Source organism: Oncorhynchus nerka, linkage group LG28 (assembly GCF_034236695.1).
Source record: "Oncorhynchus nerka isolate Pitt River linkage group LG28, Oner_Uvic_2.0, whole genome shotgun sequence".
Taxonomy (NCBI): Eukaryota; Metazoa; Chordata; class Actinopteri; order Salmoniformes; family Salmonidae; genus Oncorhynchus; species Oncorhynchus nerka.
The window spans coordinates 82,325,449-82,341,331 of record NC_088423.1 but is presented as its reverse complement, the minus strand read 5'-3'; the positions used below and the strand labels follow the sequence as shown (position 1 = coordinate 82,341,331).

The 15,883-nt window shown below is 50.8% G+C and overlaps 1 protein-coding gene across 9 annotated transcripts in view; it reads left to right on the top strand.

Moving 5' to 3' along the window:
* LOC115125476 (chromodomain-helicase-DNA-binding protein 9-like) overlaps positions 1 to 15,883 on the top strand; it is a 197,731-nt gene that overhangs the window by 141,358 nt on the left and 40,490 nt on the right. For all 9 annotated transcript variants that reach the window (XR_010461738.1, XR_010461737.1, XM_065013186.1 and 6 more), the window contains 4 exons: positions 13,114 to 13,217; positions 13,642 to 13,759; positions 14,124 to 14,181; positions 14,363 to 14,411. Coding sequence is in view for 7 of the 9 variants with exons in the window: in XM_065013186.1 (XP_064869258.1) it covers positions 13,114 to 13,217; positions 13,642 to 13,759; positions 14,124 to 14,181; positions 14,363 to 14,411 (329 nt within the window). In the remaining 2 variants the exon portion in view is untranslated. The remainder of the gene's footprint in view (positions 1 to 13,113; positions 13,218 to 13,641; positions 13,760 to 14,123; positions 14,182 to 14,362; positions 14,412 to 15,883) is intronic.

Here is a 15,883-nt window from a genome sequence, read left to right as displayed (position 1 = left end):
AGGAGGGCACAGCTAGTCAGACTCAGGGAAGGAAGGTCCATGTATAACAGAGGGCACAGCTAGTCAGACTCAGGGAAGGAAGGTCTATGTATAACAGAGGGCACAGTTAGTCAGACTCAGGGAAGCAAGGTCCATGTCTGAAGGAGGGCACAGCTAGTCAGACTCAGGGAAGAAATGTATATGTATGAAGGAGGGCACAGCTAGTCAGACTCAGGGAAGGAAGGTCCATGTATAACAGAGGGCACAGCTAGTCAGACTCAGGGAAGGAAGGTCCATGTATAACGGAGGGCACAGCTAGTCAGACTCAGGGAAGGAAAGTCCATGTATGAAGGAGGGCACAGCTAGTCAGACTCAGGGAAGGAAAGTCCATGTCTGAAGGAGGGCACAGCTAGTCAGACTCAGGGAAGGAAAGTCCATGTATAACGGAGGGCACAGCTAGTCAGACTCAGGAAGGAAGGTCCATGTATAACAGAGGGCACAGCTAGTCAGGCTCAGGGAAGGAAGGTCTATGTCTGAAGGAGGGCACAGCTAAGACTCTGGGAAGGAAAGGCCATGTATGAAGGAGGGCACAGCTAGTCAGACTCAGGGAAGGAAAGGCCACGTATAACGGAGGGCACAGCTAGTCAGACTAAGGGAAGGAAAGGCCACGTATGAAGGAGGGCACAGCTAGTCAGACTCAGGGAAGGAAAGTCCATGTATGAAGGAGGGCACAGCTAGTCAGACTCAGGGTAGGAAGGTCCATGTATAACGGAGGGCACAGCTAGTCAGACTCAGGGAAGGAAAGTTCATGTATAACGGAGGGCACAGCTAGTCAGACTCAGGGAAGCAAGGTCCATGTCTGAAGGAGGGCACAGCTAGTCAGACTCAGGGAAGGAAAGGCCACGTATGAAGGAGGGCACAGCTAGTCAGACTCAGGGAAGGAAAAGCCACGTATAACAGAGGGCACAGCTAGTCAGACTCAGGGAAGGAAAGGCCACGTATGAAGGAGGGCACAGCTAGTCAGACTCAGGGAAGGAAGGTCCATGTATAACGGAGGGCACAGCTAGTCAGACTCAGGGAAGGAAAGTCCATGTATAACGGAGGGCACAGCTAGTCAGACTCAGGGAAGGAAAGTCCACATATGAAGGAGGGCACAGCTAGTCAGACTCAGGGAAGGAAAGTCCATGTATGAAGGAGGGCACAGCTAGTCAGACTCAGGGAAGGAAGGTCCATGTATAACAGAGGGCACAGCTAGTCAGACTCAGGGAAGGAAGGTCCATGTATGAAGGAGGGCACAGCTAGTCAGACTCAGGGAAGGAAGGTCCATGTATAACGGAGGGCACAGCTAGTCAGACTCAGGGAAGGAAAGTCCATGTATGAAGGAGGGCACAGCTAGTCAGACTCAGGGAAGGAAAGTCCATGTCTGAAGGAGGGCACAGCTAGTCAGACTCAGGGAAGGAAGCTCCATGTCTGAAGGAGGGCACAGCTAGTCAGACTCAGGGAAGGAAGGTCCATGTATGAAGGAGGGCACAGCTAGTCAGACTCAGGGAAGGAAAGTCCATGTCTGAAGGAGGGCACAGCTAGTCAGACTCAGGGAAGGAAGGTCCATGTATAACAGAGGGCACAGCTAGTCAGACTCAGGGAAGGAAGGTCTATGTATAACAGAGGGCACAGTTAGTCAGACTCAGGGAAGCAAGGTCCATGTCTGAAGGAGGGCACAGCTAGTCAGACTCAGGGAAGAAAGGTCTATGTATGAAGGAGGGCACAGCTAGTCAGACTCAGGGAAGGAAGGTCCATGTATAACAGAGGGCACAGCTAGTCAGACTCAGGGAAGGAAAGTCCATGTATAACAGAGGGCACAGCTAGTCAGACTCAGGGAAGGAAAGTCCATGTATGAAGGAGGGCACAGCTAGTCAGACTCAGGGAAGGAAGGTCCATGTATAACGGAGGGCACAGCTAGTCAGACTCAGGGAAGGAAAGTCCATGTATAATGGAGGGCACAGCTAGTCAGACTCAGGGAAGGAAAGTCCATGTATGAAGGAGGGCACAGCTAGTCAGACTCAGGGAAGGAAGGTCCATGTATAAGGAGGGCACAGCTAGTCAGACTCAGGGAAGGAAAGTCCATGTATAACGGAGGGCACAGCTAGTCAGACTCAGGGAAGGAAAGTCCATGTATGAAGGAGGGCACAGCTAGTCAGACTCAGGGAAGGAAAGTCCATGTCTGAAGGAGGGCACAGCTAGTCAGACTCAGGGAAGGAGGTCCATGTATAACAGAGGGCACAGCTAGTCAGACTCAGGGAAGGAAGGTCTATGTATAACAGAGGGCACAGTTAGTCAGACTCAGGGAAGCAAGGTCCATGTCTGAAGGAGGGCACAGCTAGTCAGACTCAGGGAAGGAAGGTCCATGTATAACAGAGGGCACAGCTAGTCAGACTCAGGGAAGGAAGGTCCATGTATAACGGAGGGCACAGCTAGTCAGACTCAGGGAAGGAAAGTCCATGTATGAAGGAGGGCACAGCTAGTCAGACTCAGGGAAGGAAAGTCCATGTCTGAAGGAGGGCACAGCTAGTCAGACTCAGGGAAGGAAAGTCCATGTATAACGGAGGGCACAGCTAGTCAGACTCAGGGAAGGAAGGTCCATGTATAACAGAGGGCACAGCTAGTCAGGCTCAGGGAAGGAAGGTCTATGTCTGAAGGAGGGCACAGCTAAGACTCTGGGAAGGAAAGGCCACGTATGAAGGAGGGCACAGCTAGTCAGACTCAGGGAAGGAAAGGCCACGTATAACGGAGGGCACAGCTAGTCAGACTAAGGGAAGGAAAGGCCACGTATGAAGGAGGGCACAGCTAGTCAGACTCAGGGAAGGAAAGTCCATGTATGAAGGAGGGCACAGCTAGTCAGACTCAGGGTAGGAAGGTCCATGTATAACGGAGGGCACAGCTAGTCAGACTCAGGGAAGGAAAGTTCATGTATAACGGAGGGCACAGCTAGTCAGACTCAGGGAAGCAAGGTCCATGTCTGAAGGAGGGCACAGCTAGTCAGACTCAGGGAAGGAAAGGCCACGTATGAAGGAGGGCACAGCTAGTCAGACTCAGGGAAGGAAAAGCCACGTATAACAGAGGGCACAGCTAGTCAGACTCAGGGAAGGAAAGGCCACGTATGAAGGAGGGCACAGCTAGTCAGACTCAGGGAAGGAAGGTCCATGTATAACGGAGGGCACAGCTAGTCAGACTCAGGGAAGGAAAGTCCATGTATAACGGAGGGCACAGCTAGTCAGACTCAGGGAAGGAAAGTCCACATATGAAGGAGGGCACAGCTAGTCAGACTCAGGAAGGAAAGTCCATGTATGAAGGAGGGCACAGCTAGTCAGACTCAGGGAAGGAAGGTCCATGTATAACAGAGGGCACAGCTAGTCAGACTCAGGGAAGGAAGGTCCATGTATGAAGGAGGGCACAGCTAGTCAGACTCAGGGAAGGAAGGTCCATGTATAACGGAGGGCACAGCTAGTCAGACTCAGGGAAGGAAAGTCCATGTATGAAGGAGGGCACAGCTAGTCAGACTCAGGGAAGGAAAGTCCATGTCTGAAGGAGGGCACAGCTAGTCAGACTCAGGGAAGGAAGCTCCATGTCTGAAGGAGGGCACAGCTAGTCAGACTCAGGGAAGGAAGGTCCATGTATGAAGGAGGGCACAGCTAGTCAGACTCAGGAAGGAAAGTCCATGTCTGAAGGAGGGCACAGCTAGTCAGACTCAGGGAAGGAAGGTCCATGTATAACAGAGGGCACAGCTAGTCAGACTCAGGGAAGGAAGGTCTATGTATAACAGAGGGCACAGTTAGTCAGACTCAGGGAAGCAAGGTCCATGTCTGAAGGAGGGCACAGCTAGTCAGACTCAGGGAAGAAAGGTCTATGTATGAAGGAGGGCACAGCTAGTCAGACTCAGGGAAGGAAGGTCCATGTATAACAGAGGGCACAGCTAGTCAGACTCAGGGAAGGAAAGTCCATGTATAACAGAGGGCACAGCTAGTCAGACTCAGGGAAGGAAAGTCCATGTATGAAGGAGGGCACAGCTAGTCAGACTCAGGGAAGGAAGGTCCATGTATAACGGAGGGCACAGCTAGTCAGACTCAGGGAAGGAAAGTCCATGTATAATGGAGGGCACAGCTAGTCAGACTCAGGGAAGGAAAGTCCATGTATGAAGGAGGGCACAGCTAGTCAGACTCAGGGAAGGAAGGTCCATGTATAACGGAGGGCACAGCTAGTCAGACTCAGGGAAGGAAAGTCCATGTATAACGGAGGGCACAGCTAGTCAGACTCAGGGAAGGAAAGTCCATGTATGAAGGAGGGCACATCTAGTCAGACTCAGGGAAGGAAAGTCCATGTCTGAAGGAGGGCACAGCTAGTCAGACTCAGGGAAGGGAGGTCCATGTATAACAGAGGGCACAGCTAGTCAGACTCAGGGAAGGAAGGTCTATGTATAACAGAGGGCACAGTTAGTCAGACTCAGGGAAGCAAGGTCCATGTCTGAAGGAGGGCACAGCTAGTCAGACTCAGGGAAGAAAGGTATATGTATGAAGGAGGGCACAGCTAGTCAGACTCAGGGAAGGAAGGTCCATGTATAACAGAGGGCACAGCTAGTCAGACTCAGGGAAGGAAGGTCCATGTATAACGGAGGGCACAGCTAGTCAGACTCAGGGAAGGAAGGTCCATGTATAACAGAGGGCACAGCTAGTCAGACTCAGGGAAGGAAGGTCCATGTATAACGGAGGGCACAGCTAGTCAGACTCAGGGAAGGAAAGTCCATGTATGAAGGAGGGCACAGCTAGTCAGACTCAGGGAAGGAAAGTCCATGTCTGAAGGAGGGCACAGCTAGTCAGACTCAGGGAAGGAAAGGCCACGTATAACGGAGGGCACAGCTAGTCAGACTCAGGGAAGGAAAGTCCATGTATAACAGAGGGCACAGTTAGTCAGACTCAGGGAAGCAAGGTCCATGTCTGAAGGAGGGCACAGCTAGTCAGACTCAGGGAAGGAAAGGCCACGTATGAAGGAGGGCACAGCTAGTCAGACTCAGGGAAGGAAAGGCCATGTATAACGGAGGGCACAGCTAGTCAGACTCAGGGAAGGAAAGGCCACGTATGAAGGAGGGCACAGCTAGTCAGACTCAGGGAAGGAAAGTCCATGTCTGAAGGAGGGCACAGCTAGTCAGACTCAGGGAAGGAAAGTCCATGTCTGAAGGAGGGCACAGCTAGTCAGACTCAGGGAAGGAAGGTCCATGTATAACAGAGGGCACAGCTAGTCAGACTCAGGGAAGGAAGGTCCATGTATGAAGGAGGGCACAGCTAGTCAGACTCAGGGAAGGAAGGTCCATGTATAACGGAGGGCACAGCTAGTCAGACTCAGGGAAGGAAAGTCCATGTATAACGGAGGGCACAGCTAGTCAGACTCAGGGAAGGAAAGTCCATGTATGAAGGAGGGCACAGCTAGTCAGACTCAGGGAAGGAAAGTCCATGTCTGAAGGAGGGCACAGCTAGTCAGACTCAGGGAAGGGAGGTCCATGTATAACAGAGGGCACAGCTAGTCAGACTCAGGGAAGGAAGGTCTATGTATAACAGAGGGCACAGTTAGTCAGACTCAGGGAAGCAAGGTCCATGTCTGAAGGAGGGCACAGCTAGTCAGACTCAGGGAAGAAAGGTCTATGTATGAAGGAGGGCACAGCTAGTCAGACTCAGGGAAGGAAGGTCCATGTATAACAGAGGGCACAGCTAGTCAGACTCAGGGAAGGAAGGTCCATGTATAACGGAGGGCACAGCTAGTCAGACTCAGGGAAGGAAGGTCCATGTATAACAGAGGGCACAGCTAGTCAGACTCAGGGAAGGAAGGTCCATGTATAACGGAGGGCACAGCTAGTCAGACTCAGGGAAGGAAAGTCCATGTATGAAGGAGGGCACAGCTAGTCAGACTCAGGGAAGGAAAGTCCATGTCTGAAGGAGGGCACAGCTAGTCAGACTCAGGGAAGGAAAGTCCATGTATAACAGAGGGCACAGTTAGTCAGACTCAGGGAAGCAAGGTCCATGTCTGAAGGAGGGCACAGCTAGTCAGACTCAGGGAAGGAAAGGCCACGTATGAAGGAGGGCACAGCTAGTCAGACTCAGGGAAGGAAAGGCCATGTATAACGGAGGGCACAGCTAGTCAGACTCAGGGAAGGAAAGGCCACGTATGAAGGAGGGCACAGCTAGTCAGACTCAGGGAAGGAAAGTCCATGTCTGAAGGAGGGCACAGCTAGTCAGACTCAGGGAAGGAAAGTCCATGTCTGAAGGAGGGCACAGCTAGTCAGACTCAGGGAAGGAAGGTCCATGTATAACAGAGGGCACAGCTAGTCAGACTCAGGGAAGGAAGGTCCATGTATAACAGAGGGCACAGCTAGTCAGACTCAGGGAAGGAAGGTCCATGTATAACGGAGGGCACAGCTAGTCAGACTCAGGGAAGGAAAGTCCATGTCTGAAGGAGGGCACAGCTAGTCAGACTCAGGGAAGGAAAGTCCATGTCTGAAGGAGGGCACAGCTAGTCAGACTCAGGGAAGGAAAGTCCATGTATAACGGAGGGCACAGCTAGTCAGACTCAGGGAAGGAAGGTCCATGTATAACAGAGGGCACAGCTAGTCAGGCTCAGGGAAGGAAGGTCTGTCTGAAGGAGGGCACAGCTAAGACTCAGGGAAGGAAAGGCCACGTATGATGGAGGGCACAGCTAGTCAGACTCAGGGAAGGAAAGGCCACGTATAACGGAGGGCACAGCTAGTCAGACTCAGGGAAGGAAAGGCCACGTATGAAGGAGGGCACAGCTAGTCAGACTCAGGGAAGGAAAGTCCATGTATGAAGGAGGGCACAGCTAGTCAGACTCAGGGAAGGAAGGTCCATGTATAACGGAGGGCACAGCTAGTCAGACTCAGGGAAGGAAAGTCCATGTATAACAGAGGGCACAGCTAGTCAGACTCAGGGAAGGAAGGTCCATGTATAACGGAGGGCACAGCTAGTCAGACTCAGGGAAGGAAAGTCCATGTATGAAGGAGGGCACAGCTAGTCAGACTCAGGGAAGGAAAGTCCATGTCTGAAGGAGGGCACAGCTAGTCAGACTCAGGGAAGGAAAGTCCATGTATAACAGAGGGCACAGTTAGTCAGACTCAGGGAAGCAAGGTCCATGTCTGAAGGAGGGCACAGCTAGTCAGACTCAGGGAAGGAAAGGCCACGTATGAAGGAGGGCACAGCTAGTCAGACTCAGGGAAGGAAAGGCCATGTATAACGGAGGGCACAGCTAGTCAGACTCAGGAAGGAAAGGCCACGTATGAAGGAGGGCACAGCTAGTCAGACTCAGGGAAGGAAAGTCCATGTCTGAAGGAGGGCACAGCTAGTCAGACTCAGGGAAGGAAAGTCCATGTCTGAAGGAGGGCACAGCTAGTCAGACTCAGGAAGGAAGGTCCATGTATAACAGAGGGCACAGCTAGTCAGACTCAGGGAAGGAAGGTCCATGTATAACAGAGGGCACAGCTAGTCAGACTCAGGGAAGGAAGGTCCATGTATAACGGAGGGCACAGCTAGTCAGACTCAGGGAAGGAAAGTCCATGTCTGAAGGAGGGCACAGCTAGTCAGACTCAGGGAAGGAAAGTCCATGTCTGAAGGAGGGCACAGCTAGTCAGACTCAGGGAAGGAAAGTCCATGTATAACGGAGGGCACAGCTAGTCAGACTCAGGGAAGGAAGGTCCATGTATAACAGAGGGCACAGCTAGTCAGGCTCAGGGAAGGAAGGTCTGTCTGAAGGAGGGCACAGCTAAGACTCAGGGAAGGAAAGGCCACGTATGATGGAGGGCACAGCTAGTCAGACTCAGGGAAGGAAAGGCCACGTATAACGGAGGGCACAGCTAGTCAGACTCAGGGAAGGAAAGGCCACGTATGAAGGAGGGCACAGCTAGTCAGACTCAGGGAAGGAAAGTCCATGTATGAAGGAGGGCACAGCTAGTCAGACTCAGGGAAGGAAGGTCCATGTATAACGGAGGGCACAGCTAGTCAGACTCAGGGAAGGAAAGTCCATGTATAACAGAGGGCACAGTTAGTCAGACTCAGGGAAGCAAGGTCCATGTCTGAAGGAGGGCACAGCTAGTCAGACTCAGGGAAGGAAAGGACACGTATGAAGGAGGGCACAGCTAGTCAGACTCAGGGAAGGAAAGGCCACGTATAACGGAGGGCACAGCTAGTCAGACTCAGGGAAGGAAAGGCCACGTATGAAGGAGGGCACAGCTAGTCAGACTCAGGGAAGGAAGGTCCATGTATAACGGAGGGCACAGCTAGTCAGACTCAGGGAAGGAAAGTCCATGTATAATGGAGGGCACAGCTAGTCAGACTCAGGGAAGGAAAGTCCATGTATGAAGGAGGGCACAGCTAGTCAGACTCAGGGAAGGAAGGTCCATGTATAACAGAGGGCACAGCTAGTCAGACTCAGGGAAGGAAGGTCCATGTATGAAGGAGGGCACAGCTAGTCAGACTCAGGGAAGGAAGGTCCATGTATAACGGAGGGCACAGCTAGTCAGACTCAGGGAAGGAAAGTCCATGTATAACGGAGGGCACAGCTAGTCAGACTCAGGGAAGGAAAGTCCATGTATGAAGGAGGGCACAGCTAGTCAGACTCAGGGAAGGAAGCTCCATGTCTGAAGGAGGGCACAGCTAGTCAGACTCATGGAAGGAAGCTCCATGTCTGAAGGAGGGCACAGCTAGTCAGACTCAGGGAAGGAAGGTCCATGTATGAAGGAGGGCACAGCTAGTCAGACTCAGGGAAGGAAAGTCCATGTCTGAAGGAGGGCACAGCTAGTCAGACTCAGGGAAGGAAGGTCCATGTATAACAGAGGGCACAGCTAGTCAGACTCAGGGAAGGAAGGTCTATGTATAACAGAGGGCACAGTTAGTCAGACTCAGGGAAGCAAGGTCCATGTCTGAAGGAGGGCACAGCTAGTCAGACTCAGGGAAGAAAGGTCTATGTATGAAGGAGTGCACAGCTAGTCAGACTCAGGGAAGGAAGGTCCATGTATAACAGAGGGCACAGCTAGTCAGACTCAGGGAAGGAAGGTCCATGTATAACGGAGGGCACAGCTAGTCAGACTCAGGGAAGGAAGGTCCATGTATAACAGAGGGCACAGCTAGTCAGACTCAGGGAAGGAAGGTCCATGTATAACGGAGGGCACAGCTAGTCAGACTCAGGGAAGGAAAGTCCATGTATGAAGGAGGGCAAAGCTAGTCAGACTCAGGGAAGGAAAGTCCATGTCTGAAGGAGGGCACAGCTAGTCAGACTCAGGGAAGGAAAGTCCATGTATAACGGAGGGCACAGCTAGTCAGACTCAGGGAAGGAAGGTCCATGTATAACAGAGTGCACAGCTAGTCAGGCTCAGGGAAGGAAGGTCTATGTCTGAAGGAGGGCACAGCTAAGACTCAGGGAAGGAAAGGCCACGTATGAAGGAGGGCACAGCTAGTCAGACTCAGGGAAGGAAAGGCCACGTATAACGGAGGGCACAGCTAGTCAGACTCAGGGAAGGAAAGGCCACGTATGAAGGAGGGCACAGCTAGTCAGACTCAGGGAAGGAAAGTCCATGTATGAAGGAGGGCACAGCTAGTCAGACTCAGGGAAGGAAGGTCCATGTATAACGGAGGGCACAGCTAGTCAGACTCAGGGAAGGAAAGTCAATGTATAACGGAGGGCACAGCTAGTCAGACTCAGGGAAGCAAGGTCCATGTCTGAAGGAGGGCACAGCTAGTCAGACTCAGGGAAGGAAAGGCCACGTATGAAGGAGGGCACAGCTAGTCAGACTCAGGGAAGGAAAGGCCACGTATAACGGAGGGCACAGCTAGTCAGACTCAGGGAAGGAAAGTCCATGTATAACAGAGGGCACAGTTAGTCAGACTCAGGGAAGCAAGGTCCATGTCTGAAGGAGGGCACAGCTAGTCAGACTCAGGGAAGGAAAGGCCACGTATGAAGGAGGGCACAGCTAGTCAGACTCAGGGAAGGAATGTCCATGTATAACGGAGGGCACAGCTAGTCAGACTCAGGGAAGGAAAGTCCATGTATAACGGAGGGCACAGCTAGTCAGACTCAGGGAAGGAAAGTCCATGTATAACGGAGGGCACAGCTAGTCAGACTCAGGGAAGGAAAGGCCACGTATGAAGGAGGGCACAGCTAGTCAGACTCAGGGAAGGAAAGTCCATGTATGAAGGAGGGCACAGCTAGTCAGACTCAGGGAAGGAAGGTCCATGTATAACAGAGGGCACAGCTAGTCAGACTCAGGGAAGGAAGGTCCATGTATGAAGGAGGGCACAGCTAGTCAGACTCAGGGAAGGAAAGTCCATGTATGAAGGAGGGCACAGCTAGTCAGACTCAGGGAAGGAAAGTCCATGTATGAAGGAGGGCACAGCTAGTCAGACTCAGGGAAGGAAAGTCCATGTATGAAGGAGGGCACAGCTAGTCAGACTCAGGGAAGGAAAGTCCATGTCTGAAGGAGGGCACAGCTAGTCAGACTCAGGGAAGGAAAGGCCATGTATAACGGAGGGCACAGCTAGTCAGACTCAGGGAAGGAAAGTCCATGTATGAAGGAGGGCACAGCTAGTCAGACTCAGGGAAGGAAAGGCCACATATGAAGGAGGGCACAGCTAGTCAGACTCAGGGAAGGAAGGTCCATGTCTGAAGGAGGGCACAGCTAGTCAGACTCAGGGAAGGAAGGTCCATGTATGAAGGAGGGCACAGCTAGTCAGACTCAGGGAAGGAAAGGCCATGTATGAAGGAGGGCACAGCTAGTCAGACTCAGGGAAGGAAAGTCCATGTATGAAGGAGGGCACGGCTAGTCAGACTCAGGGAAGGAAAGTCCATGTCTGAAGGAGGGCACAGCTAGTCAGACTCAGGGAAGGAAAGTCCATGTATGAAGGAGGGCACAGCTAGTCAGACTCAGGGAAGGAAGGTCCATGTATAACAGAGGGCACAGCTAGTCAGACTCAGGGAAGGAAGGTCCATGTATAACAGAGGGCACAGCTAGTCAGACTCAGGGAAGCAAGGTCCATGTATAACGGAGGGCACAGCTAGTCAGACTCAGGGAAGGAAGGTCCATGTATGAAGGAGGGCACAGCTAGTCAGACTCAGGGAAGGAAAGTCCATGTATGAAGGAGGGCACAGCTAGTCAGACTCAGGGAAGGAAAGTCCATGTCTGAAGGAGGGCACAGCTAGTCAGACTCAGGGAAGGAAAGTCCATGTATAACAGAGGGCACAGCTAGTCAGACTCAGGGAAGGAAAGGCCACATATGAAGGAGGGCACAGCTAGTCAGACTCAGGGAAGGAAGGTCCATGTCTGAAGGAGGGCACAGCTAGTCAGACTCAGGGAAGAAAGGTCCATGTATGAAGGAGGGCACAGCTAGTCAGACTCAGGGAAGGAAAGGCCACGTATGAAGGAGGGCACAGCTAGTCAGACTCAGGGAAGCAAGGTCCATGTCTGAAGGAGGGCACAGCTAGTCGGACTCAGGGAAGGAAAGGCCACGTATAACGGAGGGCACAGCTAGTCAGACTCAGGGAAGGAAAGGCCACGTATAACGGAGGGCACAGCTAGTCAGACTCAGGGAAGGAAAGGCCACGTATGAAGGAGGGCACAGCTAGTCAGACTCAGGGAAGGAAAGGCCACGTATAACGGAGGGCACAGCTAGTCAGACTCAGGGAAGGAAAGGCCACGTATGAAGGAGGGCACAGCTAGTCAGACTCAGGGAAGGAAGGTCCATGTATAACGGAGGGCACAGCTAGTCAGACTCAGGGAAGGAAAGTCCATGTATAACGGAGGGCACGGCTAGTCAGACTCAGGGAAGGAAAGTCCATGTCTGAAGGAGGGCACAGCTAGTCAGACTCAGGGAAGGAAAGTCCATGTATGAAGGAGGGCACAGCTAGTCAGACTCAGGGAAGGAAGGTCCATGTATAACAGAGGGCACAGCTAGTCAGACTCAGGGAAGGAAGGTCCATGTATAACAGAGGGCACAGCTAGTCAGACTCAGGGAAGGAAGGTCCATGTATAACGGAGGGCACAGCTAGTCAGACTCAGGGAAGGAAGGTCCATGTATGAAGGAGGGCACAGCTAGTCAGACTCAGGGAAGAAAGGTCTATGTATGAAGGAGGGCACAGCTAGTCAGACTCAGGGAAGGAAAGTCCATGTCTGAAGGAGGGCACAGCTAGTCAGACTCAGGGAAGGAAAGTCCATGTCTGAAGGAGGGCACAGCTAGTCAGACTCAGGGAAGGAAAGTCCATGTATAACAGAGGGCACAGCTAGTCAGACTCAGGGAAGGAAAGGCCACATATGAAGGAGGGCACAGCTAGTCAGACTCAGGGAAGGAAAGTCCATGTATGAAGGAGGGCACAGCTAGTCAGACTCAGGGAAGGAAAGTCCATGTATGAAGGAGGGCACAGCTAGTCAGACTCAGGGAAGGAAAGTCCATGTCTGAAGGAGGGCACAGCTAGTCAGACTCAGGGAAGGAAAGTCCATGTATAACAGAGGGCACAGCTAGTCAGACTCAGGGAAGGAAAGGCCACATATGAAGGAGGGCACAGCTAGTCAGACTCAGGGAAGGAAGGTCCATGTCTGAAGGAGGGCACAGCTAGTCAGACTCAGGGAAGGAAGGTCCATGTATGAAGGAGGGCACAGCTAGTCAGACTCAGGGAAGGAAAGGCCACGTATGAAGGAGGGCACAGCTAGTCAGACTCAGGGAAGGAAAGGCCATGTATGAAGGAGGGCATGGCTAGTCCGACTCAGGGGAAAGTCAGTAGTCACTCCACCTGCTGTTTAAAGATGGATCAGCAGCTTCTCAGAACCAATACTATTGAGGAGGGTATACAGAAGTGGGTGAGGAAAAACATTGAGTATTTTTAGTCCCCAGAGACATTTTCAGCCTTGATGCTGACCTAAAAGTCTTATTGGAGCTCATGGTTTTGTGTGTACCACGCTGTTGCTTATCTGAGAATCTATGTTGGGATGGAAACCCAGCTGTCATAGTACCCATGAGTCCCCCATGCTTTTGTACCCATAAGTCCCTGTTCCTCCTGTCATGTTGTGTTCTGTCCACACCCCCTTCTCCTCATCAGTGAGATCAAGATCTGGGTTCCTGAGCCCGACAGCTCTGAGCTACCAGCCCTGTGGTGGGACAACATCTCTGACAAGTGTCTGCTGTTGGGGGTCTACAAGCACGGTGAGTCAACAACAGGGACCAGGGATGTGCTAACTGACCCACAGGCCTGAGACATCTAGAATGTGTGATACTAGGGCTACGATACTAGCTTAACACTTAGCATCAAGTCATGTATTGGGCATGTATTCTAAGTGGGTTTACTAGAATGGATATAGGAACAGAGCCTAGACAAATGTAGAGATTGAAAAAGGGTCGGGGAATTCATCAGATACGGTGTAGTATGTACAATTCTGAGTTAGTGTCATGTGGGAAATGTACTGTATGTGTTTTCATGTTCTTCCACGGGATGTAGTTAACACTGGATGACAGCTGTCACACACACCTTTGGGGGAAAGTGGCCAGCTGTATGTTTGTTTTCTATCTCTTCATGTTTCCAAGTTCTAACCTCTGTTTGCTTACCTCTCCACTGTGGTCCACTATACAGGTTATGAGAAGTATAACACAGTCCGTGCAGACCCTGCCCTCTGCTTCCTAGAGCGGGTGGGCCGGCCAGACGAGAAGGCCATCGCTGCTGAACAGAGAGCCAATGACTTCATGGATGGGTAGGTAACATTACACATCATGGCTGACTGACTGACTGAGTCAGGTAGTTAGCTTGTCGGTCTCCTCCACTGACTCAGACAGGGCTTAGACACACAATGACACACTTAAAAAGTTTCAGTTGTTGTATCGCTTTTTATAACCAGTCATAAAACTGATAGAAAAGGAAGAAACTAGAAACTGATATTATTGTAACAACCTTTTCTGAAGTGAGTCTGAGTCCGTGTTTAGTTCAGAGCTTAGGAGCTGCCTGCAAGTTCCCCTGTCTGTTACCTTGTGTGGCCCTTGCTGACTGACTGAATAACTGGCTGACTTACTGGCTGACAGGATGGCAGACTGACTGACGGTTGTTATCTGTGTTTGCAGGGACGTAGATGACCCAGAATACAAGCCTGCCCCAGCCTTGCTGAAGGACGATATGGAGGTGAGGCCACAGTGAACGGGGGCAGAACAGAGCCAGCACAGCAACAGATAAGGCTGCTGTACACACTGACTGGCATGTGTATTCTCTGCCCCTGTAGAGACTAGACAATACAGGTTGTTTTGAGTGTTATTGTGTCCAGTTCTGTGTCCAGTGTTTTAACACACACTTCTCTCCTCCATAGGATGACGCCTCCTCTCCTGGAGACCTGGTTGTCACAGACAACCCTGGAGGTCAGTTACATCTTTCTATTCAGTCTCTTTCTACTCAGCTTTTGTACTATCACAACCAATACACATCATATCACAATATCTACTACCAGTCACTACTACCAGTCACTACTACTATTACAAATATTGCTACTACAAGTCACTACTACTACTACCAGTCACTACTACTACCAGTCACCACTACTACTGCTACTACCAGTCACTGCTACTACTACTACTACATGTCACTACTACTACTACCAGTCACTACTACTACTACTACTACATGTCACTACTACTACTACAAATATCGCTACTACAAGTCACTACTAGTTTAGTTAATTTAGTTTAGTTCATTTTATTTTTACAGGGACAGTGCACATTAATCAACGTTTCAGTAAAAGTGACGGTTTTAGCCAGCCGGCTAATTTTCAACCGCAGTCCCTGGGCAGGTTATTAAAAACAATTACAATATAGACAATAGCACCATAGAACAAGCAAGACATAGCAACATAGGACAAGCAAGACATAGCATACAGACAGAGCAACATAGAACAAAAAGCAGCAAGACAACAAAGTGTTTCCACACCTCACAAGCTAGACAACAGACAACATGGAAAGCGGCAACACACAGCTAGGGACCATGTTCACAAATCTGATTGACCTTCAGCCAGGTCTTCAAGCATTTTGTGAAAGTGTGATATGTGGTGCAGTTATGTGTGTCTGATGGCAGTGTATTCCAGACATGGGAAGCTCTCACAGAGAATGCAGATTTACTAAAGGTGCTTTTCCTTAGGGGAACTATACAGTCACCTCTCATGGCAGACCTTGTGGATCTGCTGCCATATGTCTGGGTTTTCTGTTTAACAAAAATATTGAGTGGAGGGGGAGCCAGGCCATTAAGGATCTTGAATACAAGACATGCGTCGGTGTATTGCACAAGATTTTCCCAACTCAAGAGCTCATGCTTTCTAAGGATGTGACAATGATGATGGCTATTAGGCTTCCTATCAAGCACTTTGAGAGCCTGTTTGTAGACAGACTGAATAGGTTTTAACTACTACTACCAGTCACTACTACTACCAGTCACTGCTACTACTACTACTACTATTACTACTACTACTACTACTGCTACTACTACTGCCAGTCACCACCAGTACTACTACTACTACTACTACTACCACCAGTCACTGCTACTGCTACTGCTACTACTACATGTCACTACTACTACATTTCACTACTACTACTACCAGTCACTGCTACTACTACCAGTCACTGCTACTACTACTACTACAACCAGTCACCGCTACTACTACTACTACTACCAGTCACCACCAGTACTACTACTACTACTACTACTACCAGTCACCACCAGTGCTACTACTACTGCTGCTACTACTACTACTACCAGTCACCACCAGTACTACTACTATTACCAGTCACCACCAGTACTACTACTACTACTACTACCACCAGTCACTGCTACTACTACTACT